Source organism: Tiliqua scincoides, chromosome 2, assembly GCF_035046505.1.
Source record: "Tiliqua scincoides isolate rTilSci1 chromosome 2, rTilSci1.hap2, whole genome shotgun sequence".
NCBI classification, from domain to species: domain Eukaryota; kingdom Metazoa; phylum Chordata; class Lepidosauria; order Squamata; family Scincidae; genus Tiliqua; species Tiliqua scincoides.
In genome coordinates this window covers 157,285,287-157,310,565 of record NC_089822.1, presented here as the reverse complement: position 1 = coordinate 157,310,565, position 25,279 = coordinate 157,285,287, and the positions used below count along the sequence as shown (strand labels likewise).

At 45.3% G+C, this 25,279-nt stretch overlaps 1 protein-coding gene across 8 annotated transcripts in view; it reads right to left on the bottom strand.

Moving 5' to 3' along the window:
• ITGB4 (integrin subunit beta 4) overlaps window positions 1–25,279 on the bottom strand; it is an 84,361-nt gene that overhangs the window by 30,477 nt on the left and 28,605 nt on the right. For 7 of the 8 annotated variants that reach the window (XM_066618082.1, XM_066618081.1, XM_066618084.1 and 4 more), the window contains exons 6-22: window positions 23,896–23,992; window positions 23,374–23,545; window positions 22,446–22,706; window positions 20,781–20,870; window positions 19,160–19,282; window positions 17,738–17,905; window positions 17,527–17,603; window positions 16,783–16,994; window positions 15,650–15,753; window positions 10,808–10,906; window positions 9,221–9,353; window positions 8,239–8,361; window positions 6,424–6,530; window positions 5,679–5,712; window positions 3,146–3,331; window positions 1,088–1,191; window positions 736–794 (exon numbers count right to left, since the gene is read on the bottom strand). In XM_066618082.1, coding sequence (XP_066474179.1) covers window positions 736–794; window positions 1,088–1,191; window positions 3,146–3,331; window positions 5,679–5,712; window positions 6,424–6,530; window positions 8,239–8,361; window positions 9,221–9,353; window positions 10,808–10,906; window positions 15,650–15,753; window positions 16,783–16,994; window positions 17,527–17,603; window positions 17,738–17,905; window positions 19,160–19,282; window positions 20,781–20,870; window positions 22,446–22,706; window positions 23,374–23,545; window positions 23,896–23,992 — 2,149 coding nt within the window. Of the gene's footprint in view, window positions 1–735; window positions 795–1,087; window positions 1,192–3,145; window positions 3,332–5,678; window positions 5,713–6,423; window positions 6,531–8,238; window positions 8,362–9,220; window positions 9,354–10,807; window positions 10,907–15,649; window positions 15,754–16,782; window positions 16,995–17,526; window positions 17,604–17,737; window positions 17,906–19,159; window positions 19,283–20,780; window positions 20,871–22,445; window positions 22,707–23,373; window positions 23,546–23,895; window positions 23,993–25,279 lie in introns of those variants that run through there. The other variant, XM_066618089.1, reaches the window with a different exon arrangement.

Below are 25,279 nucleotides of genomic sequence, written 5' to 3'. Positions count from 1 at the left end.
CTTTCTTTACAATCTGAGGAGAGACACTGGACTATTTGCTGGTTTTTGTTACCAAATACATTTCATACAGTTCTTGCCACATTCTTAGCCTGGGAAAGCTGGGAGTGATGAGGGTTCTAAGACCACTTCTGAGGACCAAACTAGACGTGACTTTAAACACACCATTTGGCTCTGTGTGTTTATTTGCTGTTGAATAGCAGCTGTCGGGTGTATGTGTACGTGCATGCATGAGAGATTCGTTTCTACACTATAGTGTGGGGGAGGGTAATTTAACTGTTTGCCTCCGTGCAGCTGTTGTTCTGGCATACAGGTTTAGTGTGGCCTGTGCCATCATTGACCATGGAAGTGCCTCCTCCATACAGACCAGCCCATCTCAGATTCTAACACCAGCCTCCGTCCCAGGGCAAACAAAAGCCATGAGAACCCCAATCTGGATCAGGACCATGAACAGCAGAGTTACATTCCCTCCACACCATGGCCCTGATCCAGATAGGGGCCTTCTGCAATTACCGCTATTGAACTACAGACAAACATTCAGGGCCAAACAATGTGGTGGAAGCCCTATCCAGTTTTGTTCTCTGACTTCTCTGTAGCTGGCTTTCTTTGCCACCTGTCAGAGGAGATGCAAGGATACTAAACCTAAATCATACCACTACCATCCATTCTCCTCTTTAAAAATACCTACTGAAAGAGCTTTCACAACTTCTCTGCATGCCAGCTCCCCTCACCACTTACCGGAATTTGGTCTGCTGGAATTTGTGGAAACCAGGGATGGTTCTGTAAACCTCATTTAGCTGTGAAGAGCAAAAGAGTCACAAATTCATTAATCAATTTCAGGCTTTCCAAAGGAAATACTCAGACATGCATCAAGATGTAATGTAACCAACAACACCCCTATATTTGGTCCAGTCTTCATATTCAGGCCCCCTCACTATTCCCAACTTTGGTTTCCTTACATTCAGCAGACATGCCCACAAGCTGTACTTCTACCAAAATTCCAGAAGCAAAAGCTTGCATTGGCTTTCATGTATTTCCACCTATACTACATCAGAACACCTAATGGAAAGCACAGCTCTCTGAACCTTACATTCTCCTCCACGTCCTTTTGCAGTTGCTCACGCTCACGGCTATCTGGTTTTGCAAGGTTTTGAGTGAAAAGCCGAGCCAATCTGAGAGAAAGACCATACGGAACTGGAAACAAAGAAACAAACCAATTAGTCTTCTCCCTTGGTCCTCAGCAAGGAACACCAAAAAGGATACTGAGATACGATAGGGAACAATGGGGATACGATAGGGAACAGGGCAGGAGGTCTGGTCTAGAAGGTAGAGCCTCCATTTGCCTGAAGATTAACATCCACAAGGTCGCCAGTTCGAGGCCACCGGCACCGTGCGACCTTGAAGCAGCTGGCAAGCTGCAGCTGAGCTGTTCCATCTGCTCGGAGCGTGGGAGGATGGAGGCCAGAATGTGAAACCAGGTCGGAGTGTAACATCTTGAATGTGGTGGTTCTTGAAAGAGAGAACCTTCTTTCAAATTGTAAAAATCCCTTTGGGGATTTAATAAGCCTGCCTGTGTAAACCGCCTTGAATAAAGTCTTGAATAAAGACCAAGAAAGGCGGTATATAAATATTGTATATTATATTATTATATTATTATATGGAACCACTCCAGCTATATCATGGAGTCAGTGAGTGAAAACTGTGAACTTCATATCCAGTGATTGAAATCCTGTACACAATACAGGGCACAATCCTAACCCCTTATGTCAGTGCTTTCCAGCACTGGCATAGCGGTACCAATGGGACATGTGCTGCATCCTGCAGTTGGGTGTCACTCACAGAGGCCTCCTCAAAGGAAGGGAATGTTTGTTCCCTTACCTCAGAGCTTCATTGCCCTTATGTCAGTGCTGGAAAGCACTGACATAAGGGGTTAGGATTGTGCCCTAAGCTTGTTAAATCCTACTCGAGCAAATGGGATTTAAGCAGCCTAACTGCTAAATGATTCTAGTCATTTATCATTGTATGTTTCCTATGGATCAGAAAATGCTGTTCTTGTTCTTACAGGAAACTTGTTGCTGGATTTTTAACTAGAAGGTAAGAAATAAAATTAAAGGTACATCTTTGCCACAGGCGTAAACTGGTATTATAGGCATTCCCTCTCCACAATCAACTGTAGTTCTGTGGAGGGGGCTAGAGATCTCTTATAGAGAATTTTCAGCCCACTCCCCAAACTACAGTTCCCAGGATTATTTTGGGGTAGCCAAGCTAGTTATGTGTTTGTAGCATGTACAGTTTATGTCCTAAGAGGCAATTCATTTGTACAGTTGCTTGTGGGATTCCTTTCTCATATATGGTTGTATTATCTCAGAATGCCTGTGAGGGAATTTTTGTATGAATGAGCCTTTCTCTTAAAATCCCCCGCCACCTAGAAAGCATAGCAATCAGTGAGGAGGCTAGCCTAAGCTACCTACATGGATGTAGATGCTGAGATGGGTGAATAATCTTACAAGCAATTCCTCATGTGCAGGCAAATAGCCCAATCCTGTCTTTCCAGGCTGTGCAGCATGCTATAGTGGGGGGACGGAGTCCAATCAGGAGTTTTGGAAGAGGTAAGGAGAACTATTTTCCCTCACCCCTCCATAAGCACCTCCAACACCAACAGGTCTCCCGAGATCTGCACCAGCTATATATCCTCTGGAGTGGACAGCATACCAATACAAGTTGCTTATTCCAGGATCCCCCCATATTCCGCCTCTGACACACCCCGTTCCACCCCCCAATCTGCCCCATTCCATCCCCCAGCCTGCCAACTTAATAAAGTCGGCAGGGTCTCTCCTGGCTGCCGCCGCACACAGAGTGCTCCCTGGTGTCTGCGGCAGCAACCTGGAAGTGCAAAGTTAGGCAAGCTTCCGTTACAGCATTTATGATGCTGTAAAGTGTGCTCTGCCACCAGAACGCTAGTTCTAGCAGTGGAGCCAAAGAACTGAGTCAGCACAGTGAATCATGCAGGAGGAGTGTGAGTGCCTGCACGTTTGAATTAACTCAATGATATTCTGAAGGAATATTTCGCCACCACCTGTGGCTGTAATAAGAGGTCACATTTGCATTCTATCCAATTGCCTCCCCACCTTGTGAAGTTGGCACTCACTTGTGTCCTTGGGGTTGAGAGACATGGAAGACAAGCCTTGCTTGTGCACATTGTTGTTGATCTTCCAGCGGACCGTGTCTCTGCCTTTCAAGTTGCCGCTACGCACCATAGGTGTGTCCAGATGGTCTGAGGTCATGAGACCCTGTCTGAGCAGATAGTGGTCTTCTTTGAAACCAACAGTGCGGCCTTCAGAGAAGGAAGTGGAGTTAGAACATACTCCCAAGAGCTTAGCTCAATCTTTAAATCTTTCCTATACTACAGAATGAGTTAATGGGAAAAGATGAGTTTGTTGCCGATGGGGAAACATTTTGTTTTCCACCTAGCAGAGTTTGCTGGCATTTTTCCAGGTAGCAACCAGTTTTAGTTGGGTAAATTAAGCTCTGGTTCCTGGCTATAGGCCCTGTTTCCCAACACTGCCAACCTTCATGTCATGTTCACATCATACACCATATTTTTTAGCGTGCACCAATATTACCTAAAGTTTAACATTAAGAGAGATCCTGATTGGGCACTGGCAAATACTCATTAAGGAATATTTTCCTAACCTCATGTTAGGAAACGTAACCTAACAAAACTTAACATAAAACCAGTGTGGCTGCACAAAGGGTTTTCTGAAAAACTGAGAAGCTAGAGGCACAAGATATGGGTCTCTTAACTAAGGAACAATACGTAAGTATAACCCATACCTGTAGAAAGATGCCAGGAAGGCTAAAACACAGAATGAGCTGAGGCTGGTGAGGGATGCCAAAGGCAACCAAAAGAATTTTTTAGGCTAGACATGATAAAGAGGTTTCTAACTGCAAGAGCCATCTGGCTATGGAACAGCCTGCCTCATGCAGTTGTGGCTTTTCCCTCCTTGAAGGTCTTCAAGCAGAGGCCAGAGAGTCATCTGCCAGGGATGCCATAGCCACCTGTGCTGAGCAGAGGATTGGACTAGATGACTTCCAAAGTACTTTCCAACACCAATAGTGCACGACAGTGGTTCTCAAACTCTCTGGGAGTCAGGGACTCCTTGCCCCCTGCTTGTGGGGGCAGGGGCTGGGATGGGTGGGATGTCCCACCAGCGCTGCAGCGATGGCAGTGCCGTGGGCACCCAGGCACATTTACACATACCTGGGGGGACTGTGCAGCCTCCCAGAGGGTCCTGGAGGCTCACAGCCCCCCCCCCATGAGCCTGCCCTCCACTGCAATGGGCTCTGCAGTCTGAGCTCCAGAGTGTGGAGTTTTGGAAACCAGAAGTGGGCTCCAACTGAAAATCAGAGCCCACTGCAGCAGAGGGGAGGCTGGCGGAGGTGGCTGTGAGCCTCCAGGACCCTCCTGAGGGTCTCCCCAGGTATGTATAAATGCGCCTGGGTGTCCGCAGCAGCGCAATTGCTGCTGCACTGTTGGGACACTCATTTATGGGTCACTCCCCTTAAGGGGAAAGTGACCCTTTTTGGGTCCAATGGTGGGTCACAACCAACCACTTTGAGAACCACTGGTCTACGATCCTATGTGACGAGGTATCTGTTTGAGTACCAAGTTCTTAGGATACTGATGCTGAACACATCCTGCAGTCTAGACATCGCTCCATTATTCAAAGTGTCAGAGAAGTAAGAAAAAATCCACAGGAAAACTTCTTAAATTTTCTTTTGTGAGAGAAACCAAATAAGTATGTGCTTAAAAGGCTACTAAAATTGTGCACGAATGGTTCAAACTGAGGTTACTACCACTGACACAGATTTGTGAATGGCAGAGACTTCCATGGTTTGTCAACTTCTCTACCTTGCATCAGGTTATTATTATGAGGGTTCCAGCAAATGCCCCAGCTCTATTCCGCTTTACAGTAACTTCCAACTCTAATAGTACAGTAGTACTATTGTGATAGTATAGTGCTGTGGTAGCTGGACCATTGTACTGACTCATTATAAGGTAGCTTCTGATGTCATGACTGCTCCTCGTCCAATAGTTAGGCCAGGGCTTTTCAAACTGGGGCGTCGTGATGACACAGCCTGTGGGCCCTGGCCTCTGCCCCCTTAAGGGGCAGGGGCAGCCTGGAGGCAGGGAGGAGGCAGTGGCGTGATCCCCAGGATCTCGCTGCTCAGGGGGCTGCAGGGGCTTTGGTGCACTTACCCAAGCCTCCTGCAGCCCCCCCGTTGTGCGGGGAGTCCGGTGCGACCTTTGGCAGGGCTCCCCACAGCAGTGAAAGAGAAAGCGGAGCAATCAAAGCGAATCGAAATTGCTCCGCTTTTACTTTCACTTCTGTGGGGAGCCCTGCCAAAGGTCACACCAGGCTCCCCGCACCCCAGGGAGGCTGCAAGAGGCTTGGGTAAGTGCATCCAAGCCCCTGCCTTCCACCCGTCCCCGCTGCCTCTCCCCCCCGTCCCTGCAAGCACTTACAGTGGCTCAAACTCTCCATGAGAGTTTGAAAACCACTGAGTTAGGCCCTTTCCTTGTCTGATACTCTTGCTTTTCAATTCCAGCACTAAGCATACCATTCCAATGCTTCTAACCCCTCATCCCAGAGAGCACAAACAACTTCAGGAGATAGTACCTCGTGCACAGCAGGGCAGGCAAGCCAGGCATGCCTAAGAGACATAAGAAAAAAAAATTGAAAAGTGAAAGAAATTCCTTCTGGCGTAAAGGCACAAAAGCAAACTGCTAGCTTAAGAGAGACACAGAAATCTTCCCCAGTGCCACCACATGCAGGTGTCTGACTCAAGTGGATGGGGTCTTGAGTAAACAGATTCTACTCACATTGCAGGGGTTCTATGCAGATCTCCACTAAGAGAAGATTTAAAACACCTTCATGTAATGGGAAAATGAAACTTAGTGCAGTGGTTCTCAAGTTTTTAGCATTGGGACCCACCTTTTAGAATGAGAATCCGTCAGGACCACTGGAAGTGATGTCATGACCGGAAATGACCACATTAAGCAAGAAAATTTTAACAATCCCAGGCTGCAGTCCTACCCACACTTAACTAGGAGTAAGTCCCATTTATTGCCATTGTTAAAAGCATATACATAGTAACCTGTTCAAAGTACAGGTCTGTAACATTTCCCCAAATCCAGTCACATACCATGGTAGCATAAAGCCTAATAGATTAAAAATAAAATTTTGAAATGAATGGGCACCCACCTGGAACTGGCTGGCAACCCACCTAGTGGGTCGCCCCGACCCACAGTTTGAGAAACACTGCCTTAGTGAATTTTAGCTCATTCCCCAGCCTTGGCCAATTCCCATCCAACCACCAACATCCCTCTCTAGTGTTTGTCCTTGGTGAAAACACAGAACTTACCTTGCAACAAGCACAGAACTTCCAGCACAGTAGCAGCAGCAAGCCCAGGAGCAGCATCAGTAAAATGAGCAAAGGGATGAGCCAAAGGAAACTTCCTGGTGGGCACTCTATAAAGGCAGCAAACCTTAGGAGTTAGATAGAGGGCAACAGGAACCAAACAGAATGAGTGAGGGGAAGGGAAGGGAAGACAAGGGAAGGCAAGAGGCAGAGAAAGGACTCGTTCTAACATAGGGGTTCATAATCTGGGGTCCATGCACCTCTAGGGGATCCATGAATGGGCTCCAGAGGGTCCATAAACCAAGCACAAAAGAAAGTTGTGTGTGTTTATGTGTATTTTTCTGGGGAGGGGGTCAAAAGCCTTCATCAGATTCTCAAAGAGTCCATAACCCCCAAAAAGTTAAGAACCACTGCACCAGCACTGTAAAGGCCTCCTACAATTGGAAATCCAGTTTACTGAACCCGGCTGTGTCTAGAGATGAATTTGCCCAACTCCGAAGAACTGTTTCAGAGGCTCTTTGCAAGTTCTCCCACTTTCAAAAGTGTGGTGTGAAGTGACAGGGACTTCCCAGTTCTGGCACTCTGATTCTGGAATGCACTTCCCAGGGAGGCTTCCCTACCTCCAGCTCAGATGTCTTTCCAGTAATTTTAATTACTTGGGTGTTTTACATTTTCAATTTGGATGCATTTTTAATCTGGCTGTAAGTCTCCTGAGTTATTCCATTTTGCTGTGAATCATTACTGTATTTGACTGTTTTTATTGAAATTTTATGTTAGCTGCTCTCAGAGGCTGTCACCTGACAACTGGACATAAATTCTCTAAATCAGTGCTTCTCAAACTCCTATAAGGGAGTTGGGAGCACTGTAAGTTGTTGCAGGGAAGGGGGGAAGGCTGGAAGCCAGGGATGGGAGGAGTTTTTTCACTTACCTGCAGCCAGCGCTGAAATCCTTGGGGGTCTGAGGAACCCCTTGCGGGACAAAAAAAGCAGGCACCCAGTTTCACTGCAAAAACTGGAAGTATCCATTTTTTTTTTCTTTTTTGAGACTTACAGAAGCTTGGGGAGTCCTGCAGTGAGTTCCCGAGATCCCCCAGACCCTCCAGGACTGCAGCGCTGGCTGCAAGTAAGCGAAAACCTCCCTTCTGTCCCTGGCAGCACTGCGATCCTGGGGATTGAGTTGCTGCCTTCTCCCCTGCCCCTTAAAGAGGCAGGGACAAGAGCTTTCCTGGCTGGTGGGTCATGACCCACCAGTTTGGGAACCACTGCTCTGAATTTAAAAAGTAAAGATCATGCCTTTATTATTAAAATATGCCTAAGCGGATCCCTAATTATACATATATTATGCATAATTTCTCACTAATTCTTCCAAAGAACTCAGGACAGCACACCAGATTCGCTTCTACCTCCATTTTTTCTCTCAGTAACACTATGAGACAGGTTAGGGCTGAGAGAGTGTGTGTGACTTGCCCAAGAACATGCATTGAGCTTCATAGCTAAGTAGGAATTTGAACCTGGATCTCCCCAGTTCTAACCCAACACTCTAATCATGGCAGCATGTTGGATCTCATATTTGTATCACCACACTGATGTGACAATCCTATCCACATGTACTTGGGAGTAAGCCTTATTGACTATAATTTGACTTACATCTGAGTAGACATGCATAGGATTGAGCTGTATCAAATAAGCTCTGGCTAAGATCCGGAGTAAAGAGAGATGGGCTGGATTGTAGACAGCAACAGTCTATGTCCCTGCTAAGTACTGTCTTGCCACAATGTTCGGTTACATCTCTCCAGCTCCCTGGTGAGTTCTTGCTTACCTTTCTTCCTTTGTACAAGAACAGTGCCATTTTCATGTGGGTTGGGATCCTCTTCCATGGTGTAGCGGTAAACGCAGTCATCTTCTTCATCTTGAAAGGAACAAATTGTATCTATGCGCTTCTCTGTAGAGATATGGAAAAGTAAGATGATGTTACCAAAGCAACCTGGAAATGTCTGGGATCAAGACGCTTGCCACCAACAAGGAGATGAAGAGGAATCACCATTTTGAAGTCCTTGGAAGCCACCTCAGGCAACACCTCAGAAGTAGCAAGCCTCAGAAATAGCAAGCCAAGTTACCCAAGCTCAAGAGAGTGCTGCTTAATCAGAGGTATGTAGTATGATACACTTGTCTCACTACAGAAAGAACTTATTCACAACTTCAGCAAACTGTATGCAAGCTCCGCCTCAGGGTTCCCTCCCCTTTCAATGCATGCAGTATTTACCCTTTGAAAATTGGTGGGGTAAATGTGTGTTAGGTACACACATAAACAAACAGCAATGTAAGTGTGTTACCACCTTTAGACGTAGGGGCAAGACAGCATCAGCCAGTGTGGGGTGCTACATTGTCCTATGCTAGTGCAGTCACTTTACACAGTTTGCATTAAGGATATGTGAAGACCATAGTTGCTTATTCGACATAAGCTGGAGATTACCAATCAATATACCACAATAAGGGCACAATCCTAACCAGATCTACTCAGAAGAAAGTCCTATTTTGTTCAAGGGGGTTTACTCTCAGGAAAGTGTGGTTAGGATTGCAGCCCAAGTACTGTAATGTGAACTTCTATTCAGTACAACTTAACTGTGACAATTGTACACACAATTAGGCTATAGTGCAGTTATCGTGTGGTGAACACAGAAGTGTGAATCAGCTCTAAGAATACTGCTTATATAACCCACCTCCTTCACTGAAAGAAAATTTGCATACCGAGTTCATATAAGAGGACTACATTGCATTGCAACCTCAGGGAGCCAAGGTACCTTTTTCCAGCTCATCCACCAGTTGGATCTTGAAAGGGCAGCCTGTACATTTCTGCCCCTTCCTCTCTCCAGTCCCCCAAGCCTGGCACTGAACACAGCTTCGAATATCTTCTCCACACATACGCTGGAAGCCCTGTTTACCAGACAGAGGACATCAGAGTACAAAGCATGTCAGAAAGACATGAAAGATGAGCAGATGATGAACACTGGGCAATAGGGTGAGTGTTTGAGAGTAATGCATACATTTGCCTCAGTGGAGAACCAAGAGGAAGGAGAGAAGGGACTAACTGACATGTGGAATCAGAATGGAAGTGTGAAATAACGTACTAATTGCACATACAGGGCTAGGTTAATCATTAAACAAACAATATTATTTGTTAAATTGAATATGCAGACCCCTATTTTTATGTATTTTATGTTTTTAATTCTTGTTATGACTGCTTTTAGGACTATGAAAGTTTTGTAAGCCACCTTGGGCATTTGCTCTGGCAAGAGAATGGTGGGCAGAAATCAATCAATTAAACAATCAATCAATCAACTAAATGAATGAATGAATAATAGTAATAATAATTATTATTATTTTATTAATTTATACCCCGCCTTTTTGCCCAGAATAAGCACATTAAGGGCGTAATCCTCAAGTGCCCTTGAGCCGGTGCAAGGAGCATGTTTGTGCCTCCTCAGGGGTAAGCTGCACCAGCGCATGGAGGCTGCATCCACCCTCCATGGTGGCTTGCCCCAGATATTTATTTATTTGTCACATTTTTATACCGCCCTTTCTCCAAAGAGCTCAGGGCAGTGTACACAGCTGCTTCCCTCCTTTTGCCCTCACAACAACCCTGTGAGGTAGGTGTAGGTTGCGTTGGTCAAACTCAGCTGACGCAGGGGTCTGCGGAAGGGGGAAACGAGGTGGGAAGGAGGCGTTTTGGGGCGGGGGAGGGCAGGTGAAGGGTGGTTCTGGAGGTGGGCGTGGAGCGGAAGGCAGGGCTAGGACCCGACCGTTATGCTGGAACCCAAACCTATTCCCCAAGCAGTGCATCCTTGGATTTATACCACCTCTGGAGGTGGCGCAAGTCTGAAGAGACCCATTGGGGCTGCAGTGACTTACCTGGGGGTAAGGGAAAGAGTTACCCCTTGCCTCCAGCTGAGCCACTTTGGGAACCTATTCTGAGCTGGATAGAGAGTATCCCTCCTGGCCTGCCTGTTTCAGCACAAGACAGGATTGCACTGCACGTGAGTTACAGAGCAAGCCTTGTGAATGAGGTGCTGCAATGACGCAATTATTGTGAGTGAAATACTGTAATTATCCAAGATGTTCCACTGTAGAAACCGCCCACCTCTGAGGCCTGAGGAAAAGTTAATATTGGTCAGAAGGATAAAGAGAGAAGTAAGATTTTAGGTGTGGTTGCATTTGTATTGACCTGACTGTGCAAGTTCTACCAGCATTATTTATGTGCCAGGGGAACAGCCTAGTCCTGGGGACAAGGTGGATTTTGTGGAAATGCGACATTACGAAATGCGACAACTGAGAACGAGGAGCACGAAATACTAGATCAAAACTGTCCACTTGTTTAGCATGAAGCTCACCAAGGCATAGCTGACTTCACAGGTGGGTCCAATGTAGAGGGTGGGGTTATCACAGATGCATCTGCCACACTTACATATCCCACGTCCATTACACATTATCTGCAAGAGACAGGAGAAACCGCTGAGCTTCCTTTTCATGGTTCACATGATCATGCATTTTGAGGCAACAAATCCCTACCTGAATTCAGACGAGCATTTCTTTGCTTGACCAAAAAAAAAAAGTTAAATGTGAAGAAAGAGCCTCACACAAACCTGGATGAGCAGGGTTAAGAACATAAGAACATAAGAACATAAGAACAGCCCCACTGGATCAGGCCATAGGCCCATCTAGTCCAGCTTCCTGTATCTCACAGCGGCCCACCAAATGTCCCAGGGAGCACACCAGATAACAAGAGACCTCATCCTGGTGCTCTCCCCTACATCTGGCATTCTGACTTAACCCATTCCTAAAATCAGGAGGTTGCGCATACACATCATGGCTTGTACCCCATAATGGATTTTTCCTCCAGAAACTCGTCCAATCCCCTTTTAAAGGCGTCTAGGCTAGACGCCAGCACCACATCCTGTGGCAAGGAGTTCCACAGACCGACCACGCGCTGAGTAAAGAAATATTTTCTTTTGTCTGTCCTAACCCGCCCAACACTCAATTTTAGTGGATGTCCCCTGGTTCTGGTATTATGTGAGAGTGTAAAGAGCATCTCCCTATCCACTCTGTCCATCCCCTGCATAATTTTGTATGTCTCAATCATGTCCCCTCTCAAGCGTCTCTTTTCTAGGCTGAAGAGGCCCAAACGCCGTAGCCTTTCCTCATAAGGAAGGTGCCCCAGCCCCGTAATCATCTTAGTCGCTCTCTTTTGCACCTTTTCCATTTCCACTATGTCTTTTTTGAGATGCGGCGACCAGAACTGGACACAATACTCCAGGTGTGGCCTTACCATCGATTTGTACAACAGCATTATAATACTAGCCGTTTTGTTCTCAATACCCTTCCTAATGATCCCAAGCATAGAATTGGCCTTCTTCACTGCCGCCGCACATTGGGTCGACACTTTCATCGACCTGTCCACCACCACCCCAAGATCTCTCTCCTGATCTGTCACAGACAGCTCAGAACCCATCAGCCTATATCTAAAGTTTTGATTTTTTTGCCCCAATGTGCATGACTTTACACTTACTGACATTGAAGCGCATCTGCCATTTTGCTGCCCATTCTGCCAGTCTGGAGAGATCCTTCTGGAGCTCCTCACCATCACTTCTGGTCTTTACCACTCGGAAAAGTTTGGTGTCGTCTGCAAACTTAGCCACTTCACTGCTCAACCCTGTCTCCAGGTCATTTATGAAGAGGTTGAAAAGCACCGGTCCCAGGACAGATCCTTGGGGCACACCGCTTTTCACCTCTCTCCATTGTGAAAATTGCCCATTGACACCCACTCTCTGCTTCCTGGCCTCCAACCAGTTCTCAATCCACGAGAGGACCTGTCCTCTAATTCCCTGACTATGGGTTCTCTCCTTGCACCTATTTTTATCCTACAGATACTAGACTATGCTAACAACCATCTGATCAGTGTACCTTGGGGAGGTGGAAATAAGCAGACAAGTTATATTTATTGTACTTTAAAAAAATTATTGTACGTTATGGTTGTTGTAAGCTACCTTGGGCACCCAGAATTGGAGGGGGGAGGAGACAGAATAAAAACATTTTAAACACATTAAATACACAAATAATACCCTGCTTCAAGAAAGTGGGTCAAACTTTTCCAAGTGGTGAAGACCAGAAGCGATTGTGAGGAGTTCCAGAAGGATCTCTCCAAATTGGAAGAATGGGCAGCAAAATGGCAGATGTGTTTCAATGTAAGTAAGTGTAAGGTAATGCACATTGGGGCAAAGAATCAAAACTTTACATATAGGCTAATGGGTTCTGAGCTGTCTGAGACAGATCAGGAGAAAGATCTTGGGGTCCTTGTGGACAGCTCGATGAAAGTGTCGACCCAATGTGTGGTGGCAGTGAAGAGGGCTAATTCCATGCTTGATATCATTAGGAAAGGCATTGAGAATAAGACAGCTAATATTGTAATGCCATTGTACAAATTGATGGTAAGGCCACACCTGGAGTATTGTGTCCAGTTGTGGTTGCCACATCTCCAAAAGGATATAGTGGAGATGGTAAAGGTGCAAAAGAGAGCAACCAAAATGATTACTGGGCTGGGGACCTTCCCTATGAGGAAAGGCTATGTTTGGGCCTCTGCAGTCTAGAAAAGAGGCGCCTGAGGGGGGACATGATTGAGACATACAAAATCATGCAGGGGATGGACAGAGTGGATAGAGAGATGCTCTTTTCCCTCTCACATAACACCAGAACCAGGGAACATCCATGAAAGTTGAGTATTGGGAGAGTTAGGACAGACAGAAGAAAATATTTCTTTACCCATTGTGTAATTAGTTTGTGGAACTCTTTGCTACAGGAAGTAGTGATGGCATCTTGCCTGGATGCCTTTAAGAGGGTATTGGACAAATTTCTGGAGGAAAGGTTCATTACAGTATGTGCAGGCTCTTGGTTTTAGAGACAGGCTGCCTCTGATTGCCAGATGCAGGGGAGGGCACCGGGACACAGGTTGTGTCTGTTGTCTTGTGTGCTCCCTTGGGCATTTGGTGGGCCACTGTGAGATTCAGGAAGCTGGACTAGCTAGGCCTTTGGCCTGATCCAGCAGGGCTCTTCTTATGTTCTTAAGTAACTGGCGATGACGTCATCACCAGTTACTTCTGGGTTGGGAGGCCAGATACAACATGAAAAACATCAGTAAGGGCACAATCCTAACCCACTTTTCAGCACTGACATAAGGGCAATGCAGCTCCGAGATAAGGGAACAAACATTCGCTTACTTTGAGGAGGCCCTCTTGAGTGCCACCCAACTGTAGGATGCAGCACATGTCCCATTGGCACCACTATGCCAATGCTAGAAAATTGGTTAGGATTTGGGCCTAAGAGGCTCAGGTGAATGGGTGGGTTTTTTTGAGCAAAGAAAAGCATGCTTTGGAACTCTGCCCACCAAGTCTCCTACCACTGTTTTCTGTGTTGTGTTCCTGGTCTCGCTCCTGAACGGCAGAGGTCAAGGGGTCCTGTGAGTACCACCAGACACCACCTCAAGTGATGGTACCTGTACCACTGGTTGTACCAGTACCATTGGTTGAGAAACAATGGACTAAAACAATCAAGATTCCTTCAGTGTATAAACAAACATAAGGTGAAGTGGTCCGGTCAGGTCAGGATACCTACTCCAGCTGAACCCTGTTGCAATAATCATATCATTGTAGATTTCCCTCATGTACAGTCATATTAAAATGTGCATCCACCACACCTATCTAGTATTACGCACATCAGCTGGAGTCTTAAACACATCATCTATGGATATCTATGCAGGTCCTGTGCATCTTCGCGTACATTATGTAAAAGCCAAAGTAGGATAAAACCACTTTTAGATTTTGGATTTTTTTCCTAATGGATTAGCATGGCCACCTATGATTTTTATCCATTATCCAATTATCTCTGAAGCTTCTCTGTGAATGAATAAGGAAGTTATCTTTCCCCTCTTTTTACGTAAAAGAAGCTAAGGCCCGGGGGAGACTTTCCCATCGTATGACAGGAAATCTATATCAAGGCAAAGAATGGATCTCCATCAGCTAGGTTCCTATATTGTATTCTTTGTCACCATGGGGGGAAAAAAACCATTGAGGGGAGAAGGAATAGAAAACATACATTTAAAATTTGAGTAATTCAGTAATGCACATACATTCCGTATCACTGCATTTTGTTTCATTGTGAGCACGTAATCTAGAAACAGTTGTATGCTCTACGTCTACGCTTATTCAGAATAGGCTCCTCCACAAATGTCTCCTCTATTTAGCAGGACTTCATAGTTAAACTAAATGCATAAACTGGCCCGGTGAGCGGGTTATTTGTTTTTTAAAACAGCAGCCCAAGGGAGCCATGAAACAGAGCAAAACATCAGTGGGGAGTTTGGGGGATGTAGGACTTTGCCCCCAACATGGTCTCACTCCTGATTGTGCCTCTCATGCGCAATTTTAAACAGGAAGAAGTTGCCATTGGCTTTTTTTCTGCTTAAAATGGTATGAGAGAGGGGCAAAGTCCTGAAGATTCCCCACTGTGGCTCCAGTTTATTTTGCAGCTCCCACCCAGGTTGCTGTTTAAAAAATAAACAACCCAATGGGGTTATGTGCTTACAGCAATTCAGTATAACATGCAGTGGACTATAAAGAAAATGACTTGGAAGCCCACTAAAAAATAAGCAAAGTAAGTGTTTGGAAAGGAAGGGAGAGCTCTGGTTTTCACGAGCCAATGCCACAGGCCCCCATACAAAAAAATGACTATTCTAAGGGAGTGAGACTTTCCCTCCAATTTGGACAGTTGTGGCTGCATAGCATGCCGCAAAGAAGGAAAGGCTACATGCCATCTCATCCTCTCTCTCCCTCTGTCTGTTTATGAAGTTGCTTTATATACATCAATCCACCTAGCCCAATACTACCTACTCTGACTAGCACTAGCAGAGGCCCTCTGCAGTCTTGCCCTCCACAGTCTCATTCCCATCACTTCAGATCCTATAACTGGAGATGCCAGGAATTGAACCTGCGCTCTTTTGCATGCAAAGCATGTGCTCTGCCACATGATGAAGCCCTGCATTGTCTGTATCGTCTCTAAAGCCATCTCATCTCCAATCAAGATCCCATCTCCCTTGGACACAGCCTTTGCGAACGTGAAGCAATAGTTTGCAGGACCATGTTATAAGTAACTGTGGCTTGCTCAGGAAGGAAGGAAAAGTTACCTACCCCATCGCTGGTGACACAAGTCTCATTACTTGTAGGACACTCACAGCCAGGGCCTTCCCAACCACTTTCACAGACACACTGACCCATGTAACAGCGACCTCGGTCTGTGTAGTGGATGAAAACAATAATCAGAATTTCTGAGTTACAGCATATGTTTGTATGGATTCATGTTTTTGACAAAGAGCACAATTCTATGCATGCCTACTCAGAAGTAAACCCCACCTTGAAGCTTATTCCCACGTAAGTGTGTATAGGATTACAGCAACAGTGACACAATGCCCTTCATGTATTCTATTGCTCTTCAACTATACAGTTACAGAAGTTAAAGATTAAGAGCCCAGTCCTATCCAAATTTCCAGTGCTGGTGCAGCTGAGCCAATGGGGTATGCACTGCATCCTGTGGTGAGGAGGTAGTCACCCTCAAGATATGGGAATATTTGCTCCCTTACCTTGGGGCTGCATTGTGGCTACACCAGTGCTGGAAAGTTGGATAGGATTGGGCCCTAAATTCTGTTGTGGATTTGAAGGATCTTTTTTTTTTGCTCTCATATATTTCCTAATTAAAAGGGATTATTAAGATGACAACAATATAACTTAATAGGATGTTATTAATTACCATAAATGTAATGTCATCTCATACAAGAGTTGAGAGTGTGATGGAAAAGAGTACATATGTTGAGATGGAATAAAGGCATGCAGAGTAATTATAAAGGAAGTTTGGACACATGTTACTTGAGGGGTCCTAATTTTCATACAGTTCAAATTCAAGGGATCATTGCAACAAAATGATCGCTCAGTGATATCTAATGATATCATGGAAGATTGATAAAATCTACACAATCTCAAACCAAACCCCAGATCTGAAAGAGCTTCCAGTTCAAGTGGCAGAAGCCTAGGGATTCAAAACGAAAGGTTCTGAGGAAACAAAAAAACTTAAACACCATAAACACTATAATTGGGGGCAGTGGATGGGGAGAGGCAACTCTGTTCTTCACACAAGATTGTATCCCCTGGAATCTCTAGTTTGTCTGGAAAGAGGAGTATTTAGAGTGACAAAGGATAGGCTACAATAGAACTGGCACAGCTATCTACAGACACAGAGCTTGGTTGTGACCTTTCAAGGTCTCACATACCGCTGCAAAGAAATCCAGACGTGCGGGGACACTGCAAGTTGTCAAATTCACAAAATGGACCCTCATAGCGCTGAGCTTGATCTTCAGAATAGCACTGACATACTCCACATAGACACTCGCCTCGCCCTGAGCAGGGCTCTGTGTCATTTGGCCGTATGCAAGCCTGATTATCAGTAGAGGAGGACACAGAGCATTCACAAGTATCACCTCGCCTAGTAGAGAGAGAGAGAGGAAATCAAGACTTAAGACAGGCCTTCAAAAATACAGGTATGAAACATCCTGAAAGGGGACCAACAGGCCAAAAGTTCCAGTTAGGTGCCTGTGAGGGTGGCTGTCTTTGACTGTGAACTAAATTTGTACGGCCCTTAGGTTGGAACATGTTTTATGAAAGAATGAATCTTTTATAAATGAATACAAGTCCACACCTGTGAGGAAAAAAGTTAAGATTTGTGTCTTTCCTTCCCACAATAGCATCCAAGGAGAGGGCAAGACTCAGACTCCCTTTGCCCCAAGGTGACTGCTGGGAGAAAGGATTTGGGTTGAGAGTAGTGAATCAATGCTATCCTTTTACCAACATACGGAGTCCAAATGTCAGCTTCTTGTTGCTGACAGGGAGTGTGAGAGCTCTGTTTCCTGCCAGAGGAAGTAGAGAATACGCCTAACTTACTTCTCTGCTGAAGCAACTAGCAGGAAGCACAGTCCAAAATCACGCTGCTGAATGAGAAAAATGGATGAGATACCTACCAGCCCGGGTTGCAAACACACTGTCCACAGACAAAGTCCCCTTCAAAATTACATTTAGCTGATCGAACTTCCTTTGTCTGCAAAGAAGAATAAAGGACACATTCCTGAACCTTGTTCCATGGGGTTTCAGACTTAACCCTTTAGAGACAGAGGAGTAGCCTCTAAAAGCACCCTTATGACCGTCCAACAAAAAATGAGAGAGAGGAAGTACCAGTTCACAGGGACAGACATCGCAAATTACTGAGGCATCAATCTCCATTTTGTTGCTGAAAGAGGAGGGTTTAATGTGGATAACACCTTCCCGGTCCTTCTCTGGGAGATCACAGACTGGTTTGTCTCCCACTTTCTCAAGAGCTTTCACTCGCACATTGAATGTGCCCTGGATGGAAGAAAGAAACTTGTTCAGTTGCTAGATTTGTCCAGAGAGAAAGAGAGAATTAATTCTTATTTAAAATATGGGGGGGGGGGTTGTTATGGTAAATATGTTTATCTACCAATGCTGCTTCAACCAGTAATCTGGGATGTGAATGGTCAGGAACAAAGTATGCTGTGAACTGAACAGGCAGAAGAGAGTGGATTTTCCCTGCTTGTTTACACTCAGTCTCTCTTCTCACAATAGAACAGGAGGATATAAGAACTACTTGCTCCCAAAGCTGCACTGCACTGGCTGTCTCCATCTCCCACGCCCTCCACGCAGACACAGTAACGAGAGTAAGATGGAGATAGAATCAGGAAGCCCACCCAAAACAGGGATGACCTAAGAGATGGGACACTACTAGCCTTCCTGACATAAATGAGCAGTAACTGTTACACTTAGGGCGCAATCCTAACCAACTTTCCAGCGCTGACTTAGCTGCAATGCAGTCCCACATAAGGTAACAAACATGCCCTTAGCTTGAGGAGGCCCCCTTGACTGCCTCCCCACTGCAGGATGCAGGGCATGCCACATTGGCACAGCTATGTCAGTGCTGGAAAGTTGGTTAGGATTGCATCCTTAATGGCACTGAATTGTGGAGAGCTAGACCAAGACCTCCTGATGCCTGAGGCAGCATCTTCAATGGTGCGCTTCTTATCTGATGGTGTGCCAGCCTCTGCGCCTCCTGATCTCCAATATTCTAGCCCAGCACTCTCTTCTCCTCCACGTTTCCTCTTCCTCTTTGTTCTCCTCTTCGATTACCAAGCCAGGGAATGGAAGGAGGAGGAGCAGCAGTGAAGGGAAGTAAGTTGAGATGGGCACCTCCCCCTCAAAACTGCAGCCTGAGGCATCCTCTTCTTCAGCTCATGAATGGGCCTGGTCTTGAGATTGTATTTGACTGTGCAATTATAGCTAGCAGTGACGATATAGGATCAAACAAACCGAAAGTCAGCAGCACAGGCTATGCCCTTTGTACAGCCACACCCAGTAACTGTTTTTCCCTCCTTTGAGCCTGCTCTGCTCTGTAAAGGATTCAGAGTTCAAAGAGAGCTCCTGAAGTCCACACACTTGTTCTAAAAGACAATACAGGAAGCATTCAGGGACACATTGTTTGTGCAACAGGTTTTCCATTCTTAGATTGCAGTACTATGCATTCTTTCCTGTAAATCCAGCTACAAGGCACTCCACAAATGCGTATAGGTGAAGCACAGGGCTTACCACTTCCCCGCGGACAACATTAAATGAACCAGATTCTGTCTTTTCATATTTCATGGAAGTTATTTCTGTTTTAATTGCTTTGGGGGCATAGTCAGCTCGGATGTCCATCTTGGAACGAATACGCTGGAAAAAAAGAGAAATGTCCCATCACTTTTTGTTCTCACTCATAATAGTAGAACTCAAGGTAATTCAATAAAATTGATTGGCAGCAGTTCAAGGGCTTTACACAATACAGTCAGCCTGCATCATATACGAGGGTTAAGTTCCAAGGTCAGTGCATAAAGTCAAAATCACCTAAGATGCCCCCCCACATCAATGGCTTATGTGAAACCAGTATCTGTGGTTTCAGTTATCTGTGGTTATCTACAGGGTCTCCACATTCCCCCAAACCCATTACCTTCAGTTTTCTTCATTAACATATTTCTTGCTTCTACAGATGCTATAAGATCAACGTGACAGGTAGGGAGGCAGGCAGCCTGGCAGCCTGCATGCTAGGGAGACACAGTCAGAACATTAACAGGAAGCAGGAACTGTCCAGCATCCTGTCAATGTTCTGACTGTGTCCTCCTAGCATGCAGGCTGTCTGCTTGCCTGCAGCTTTGCTCTTATAACATCTGTAAAAGGAAGAAGAGTGAGATGAGAACAGCTGCTTAATTTTGGCCTCAAAAGTGAACAAAAATTGATTTATAACCCAGTCCTATCCAGAGCTTATGGAGACAGATTTTCTGATCCACCACCATTAGTCCCAGTTTGGCAGCCTGAAAGCCTTGTGACTTGTAACCAGTAACGAACTTTTCCTCCAGAAATTTGTTCAATCCCCTCTTAAAGGCATCTAAGCAAGATGCCATCACTACATCCTGTGGTAAAGAGTTCCACAAACTACGTAATTACACTCTGGGTAAAGAAATATTTTCTTCTGTCTGTCTGTCCTAGCTCTCCCAACACTCAACTTTTGTGGATGTCCCCTGGTTCTGGTGTTATGTAAGAGGGAAAAGAGTGTCTCTCTATCCACTCTGTCCATCCCCTGCATGATTTTGTATGTCTCAATCATTTCCCCCCTCAGGCGCCTCTTTTCTAGACTGAAGAGGCCCAAACATTGTAGCCTTTCCTCTTAGGGAAGGTGCCCCAGCCCAGTAATCATTTTGGTTGCTCTCTTTTGCACCTTTTCCAACTCCACTATATCCTTTTTGAACATCTTATAGAAGCTCCTGGACTCTCAGATGGAGCAGGTAAGATGGTGGCAGGGACAGTTTGGGGGAGGATGCTTTTCAACAAAAATTCACAAAGCTGTTTACAGAGAAAAATCAAATATTTACCTCTTCCAGGCCATCTGGTTGCCCTCTACCACCAGAGCACGTGTTGCATGCTCTGCACGTGTTGCATTCAGAGTGCGATGGTCTGATGGGGGATAGGACTGGGCTGCCCCTGACACTTTGTAAAAAGTCATTCCACAGCAATCTGGGAGTGCCAAGTGTGTTTGGTTACCCTAAGAAATCTTTGGTTGGTTTTCAAAATGCTTATTTTTTAGAAGAAATCAATAGTTTTTGATGACATTATTTATGATGTTCGCCTGATCATTGGTTAGAGAGATTATAACATGATCCCAGATGTTTCTGCTTACCTCAAAAGCCATACGGATCAATTCTACAATATTGGAGGAATCTTCTTGGAGCCTCCCAATTTCAGAGATTGGGAAATATTTGTGCAGTTTCTATAAAAGCAGACAACAAACAAATTAAATGTTTGAGTTGCATTAGAGCACTAAGGGTGCAATCCTAACCCCTTATGTCAGTGCTGGCATAGTGGTGCCAATGGGACATGTGCTGCATCCTGCATGTGGGTGTCACTCACAGAGGCCTCCTCAAAGTAAGGGAATGTTTGTTCCCTTACCTCAGAGCTGCATTGTCCTTATGTCAGTGCTGGAAAGCACTGACATAAGGGCTTAGGATTGCACCCTAAATGGATAACAGAGATAGAACAAATATAAGGGTCCTGTAAACACAATAACTGTGAAAACACATCCTTATCTTCCTGTTATAGTTTAATTGAGATACTGAGACATAGGACACAATCTGGAAAATAATTCCATGGGATTCAGTTGAAGTTAACCTTCACTGGGTGTCATCCAGTGTAATGTGTATTTCAATGACATGGCAAAAACTTCCACTCTGAGGAAGGCCCTATCTCCATTCTAACCTCCCTGAAAGAGGCAATTCTGAGTAGGGCCTCCCCAACTGATTGTACTGAGCAAGGGGGAGGATGACTGTATGGGGAATGGCCAGTTGTGTGGGAAGGGCCACTAAGGGCCTTACACCAGTGCCCTGAAAAGCTAACAAGCAGGCAGTGCATTTGTCATAACACTAGATGAACAGAGCTATGGCACTCCATACCACTTGCAGCACCCGACCCATTTTCAAAACCAGCTTGCACAGAAGGTCAATCCAACACTGCAGCCCATGAATGTTCAGAAATTGTGCCTTAAGACCAAATTACACATTACACCTGGAGATCCATGATGGATCTACTAACATCTTTTTTGCCTGTACATCCAGGTAGGGGGGTCTTCCTAATGTGATCAAGAAAGTGCTACAGGTGTTTTAGTCTTTCCCCCTGCATTGTTCCCCCACTCTGAATTCCGTCAAGATGCTACATGCTCTGCAGGGGAGTCTGTATCATGCCTGCATTTCCTCACTATGGAGCAAACTGAGCTACATGATACAGACGATTAAAAACTCAGAATCACCATTGAAATGTGGTAATCAATAAGATCCTGAAAACTTGAGTAAAGCCCCTCTCAGAAGACTATTTAAAAATTTTGTAGGCATCAGTCCTTTTCACACAGCAGTGAGGGATAATCTTTTCCTGTGGCCTGATAATGTGGCCCTATTTGATGCAGGAGAAATAGAAGACAGTGGCATAGCTGGAGGGGGGCGGAGCACTCAGCCTGGCAGGGAGATGGGCGAGCGGCCCCTCCCTTCGGAGCCATTCCCGGTGGGGGGGGCAAAATGGAGCAATATGGCTCCATTTTGCCCCCCCTGTCAGGAATGGCTCTGAAGGGAGGGGCCGCTCGCCCACCTCCCTGGCAGGCTGAGTGCTCCACCCCTCTCCAGCTACGCTACCAATAGAAGAACAGAACTTTCTCACCTATCAGCAAAAATATGAGCAGCCTAATTCTCTTGACTGCAGTCTAGAACTGAAGTACCAGTGGCTGAAAACACTACCATTGGTCACTTCTCATAGACCCTCAAAGCTCCCCACACCCTCTTTGTCCACTGGCCCTTTTCACCTCATAGTAGTCATAAGAGTGGTTGGTGACAGCAAATATGGGGATGATGTTGCGTCGTCCCAGAAGTCGCACAAGGGTAGGCACAGAAGGGTAATCCTGCTTGGTGTCGAAGGTATAAGTGCCTGCTGCATTCAAGTGGCACTGCTCATCATTCCTCCTCATGATTCCAGCAAGGACATTGGCACCATCTGCTTCATAATGGAAGGCAGACTCTGTGGAGAACACTAGCAGATGAGTGCTGTCCTCCCGCCAGCCAATATCCTACAGGCACAGGGAAAGGCATGAGTGTAAGGACATTTCATTTACCAGAGGGATGAAGTAGGCTGGCCAGCAGCCCAGAAGCAATTCAAATGGTCTGAAGAGGGACTATGGCTACCCACACCACACACAGTATCCCAAAAGCAGTAGTTTCTGGTACAACCCCTCCCACAGTAACTTTAGTAAAGCCTGTATTCACTAAGGATTGCCCCCAGATTCGTTAACTGAGAGGAATGTGAACTTCATCAACTGTTGCTGTCCTAATGTTGACAATGGCTGGGCACTCCTTTCTTATCTTGTCTCCTCAGCTTTTATCTCTTAACTGTTGACAAGGTACAGCTCCCTGAATTTTCTATGTGTTCTGCTTCAGTCCAGAATGTGTCTCTGGCGAATTCTTGTTATCTCCATATGCCCTTCAGCTGCTGTTCAAATTGCAGCAAACTGCAGTTCAAAGTCTAGACAAAACCCATCTGATTCCAAAGCTCATTCAGGTTCTTAGCAAAACACAAGCAAAGCCTTTTGCCGCCTATTAAAGCAAATGTTTGGCCGGGGTTTTCCTATTGGTCTTGGTCCTATTGATCCTATTGGTCTTGCTGCTTGCTAAATGGCTAAGAAGGGCCATATTTATCTAACTCTTGCATGCCCTGTACCCAGCACATTCTCTGCTTACCTTGCAAACAGCTGTTTGCAATATGGCATCAAATCCACCTTCAGGGGCATCCAAGTTGCCAGAGATGTTTTCCTTCATTAGCTCTCGGCTGAATTTCTCAACATTGTTGGTTAGGCGGATAACGTTCTTAAAGGAGAAGGGCCGGTCAGCACCCGTCCAGGGCTCACGCAGTCTGATGAAGGCCAAATGACAGCAAGGACTTATTAACTGGTAACAAATTGATATCAAAAGCATGGAATATGTATCTGGTAAGGAAGGATCCCAGCCATCTGCCACATAGGTTTAATATCATGAATTCTAGAATAGCAGGCATCATTATAATAAATGGCACTTTAAGAGTTAAATACCCTCTATGTGTCTTGGCCATCATCTGAATCATGATCCTGCATGGCAGCTACATGCAAGTAACAGCAAACCTTTAACTACACTGCTACATGGTTAATGCATCAATGAAAAAGAAGGTTATGGATCATTTATAGGTCTCTGCTAAGAATCTCCACTGGACTTTTCAGCCTCACTTACTTCTCAGGTCTCATGTCTGTCTGCGGGGCTGAAACTTTATCCACAAACTTGCCAAAGCCAATGGTGTAGTTGTCTGTCAATTCCCTCAAGAAGGTTGCTGCCAGATAAGACGACAAGAAAGAGTGAGAAGATGCCCTAGTACACCTAAGTTCTCCATTCAAATACTTTCCCACTATGGAACCTCACTGCAGTGCCAAACTATGCATGATATTAAGGGTCCAATCCTGTTCCCCACCAGCCCAGAGTATGCAGTGCTGTTGAAGAGCACCACTGTCACCTGCCACCGACAGGGGGCTGCTGTTGCCTGTGGAGGACTCTGGCCATTTACTCAGGCAGTTGCAGCCCACTAAATGGCAGACTGGCATTCCTGCTGTTAGCCCAAGAATTATGCTGACAGATCATGAGAAAAGACCCTGATAGGCTTGGGCCATAAATGTGTTAGCATATAATCACAGGCATAAGTCTACTTGTGAGTAGGAGCAGTATGGGGCCACAGTTTAAGTTGAGACTGAAGTATGGAGGTTTTCTGCTTCATTTGACTTTTTTTATTATAGTGTGCCTGTGTGTTTCTATGCTGGTTTGTATTTTTATTATTTTATGCTGCTGTTTTAGAGTGTTATCTTATTTGCAGTGTTTGCATTGTTTTATTGTATTTTTATTGTGTTTTTATTATTTATATGTGAGCCACATTTATAAGTAAGCTTACATACATTACTTATATGTAAGGGCACCCCAGTGCGGGGAAAGGTGGGATAAAAATTGTTTAAATGAACACTTAACTATTTACCTCTGTACTGTTTTCCCAATGAAACCCTCTTCCCTTGAAACAGCTATTTCATTCTGAAAGTGCCATTTGCTACAATGGCACTTCAGAAGTTAAGTAGCTCTGACAGGTAGAACTTTTAAGCAGAAAAATGGGATGGAGGTAAAGGGTTAAATACGTGCTACCTTTGCACTGTGGTCCTGATCCAAATCATGTCCCCATACAGCTGCTTCTCAAAATACATGCTGACTCATTTAACATCATGTGCAGTTTGGCCGAGTGTTTCACATGAAAACTATGATTTAGGTGCAAGTCTTTTTTCTTAATAATCTGTTGGGATCTGTTGATGGTGAGCCACCATAAATAATTTTGCACCCAACCTAATTCTGAGATGATATTCCAGAATGGAAGCAGAACTCCTTGTCCGAATGCATGCATTGTGCCACTTCTCTGCCTTTCTTCAAACCCACCTTTTCCATCAAACATTTTGCTTTACCCTTAAGTCCTCACCTCCAATTGAAATGAAACCTAAGGACAGGCAACTGCATTTGCCTTAATTCTTCTCTTCCTCTGCCCCGCTTTTATCTTCTCCCTCTTGCATTGGCCACACTGAGGTTGTGA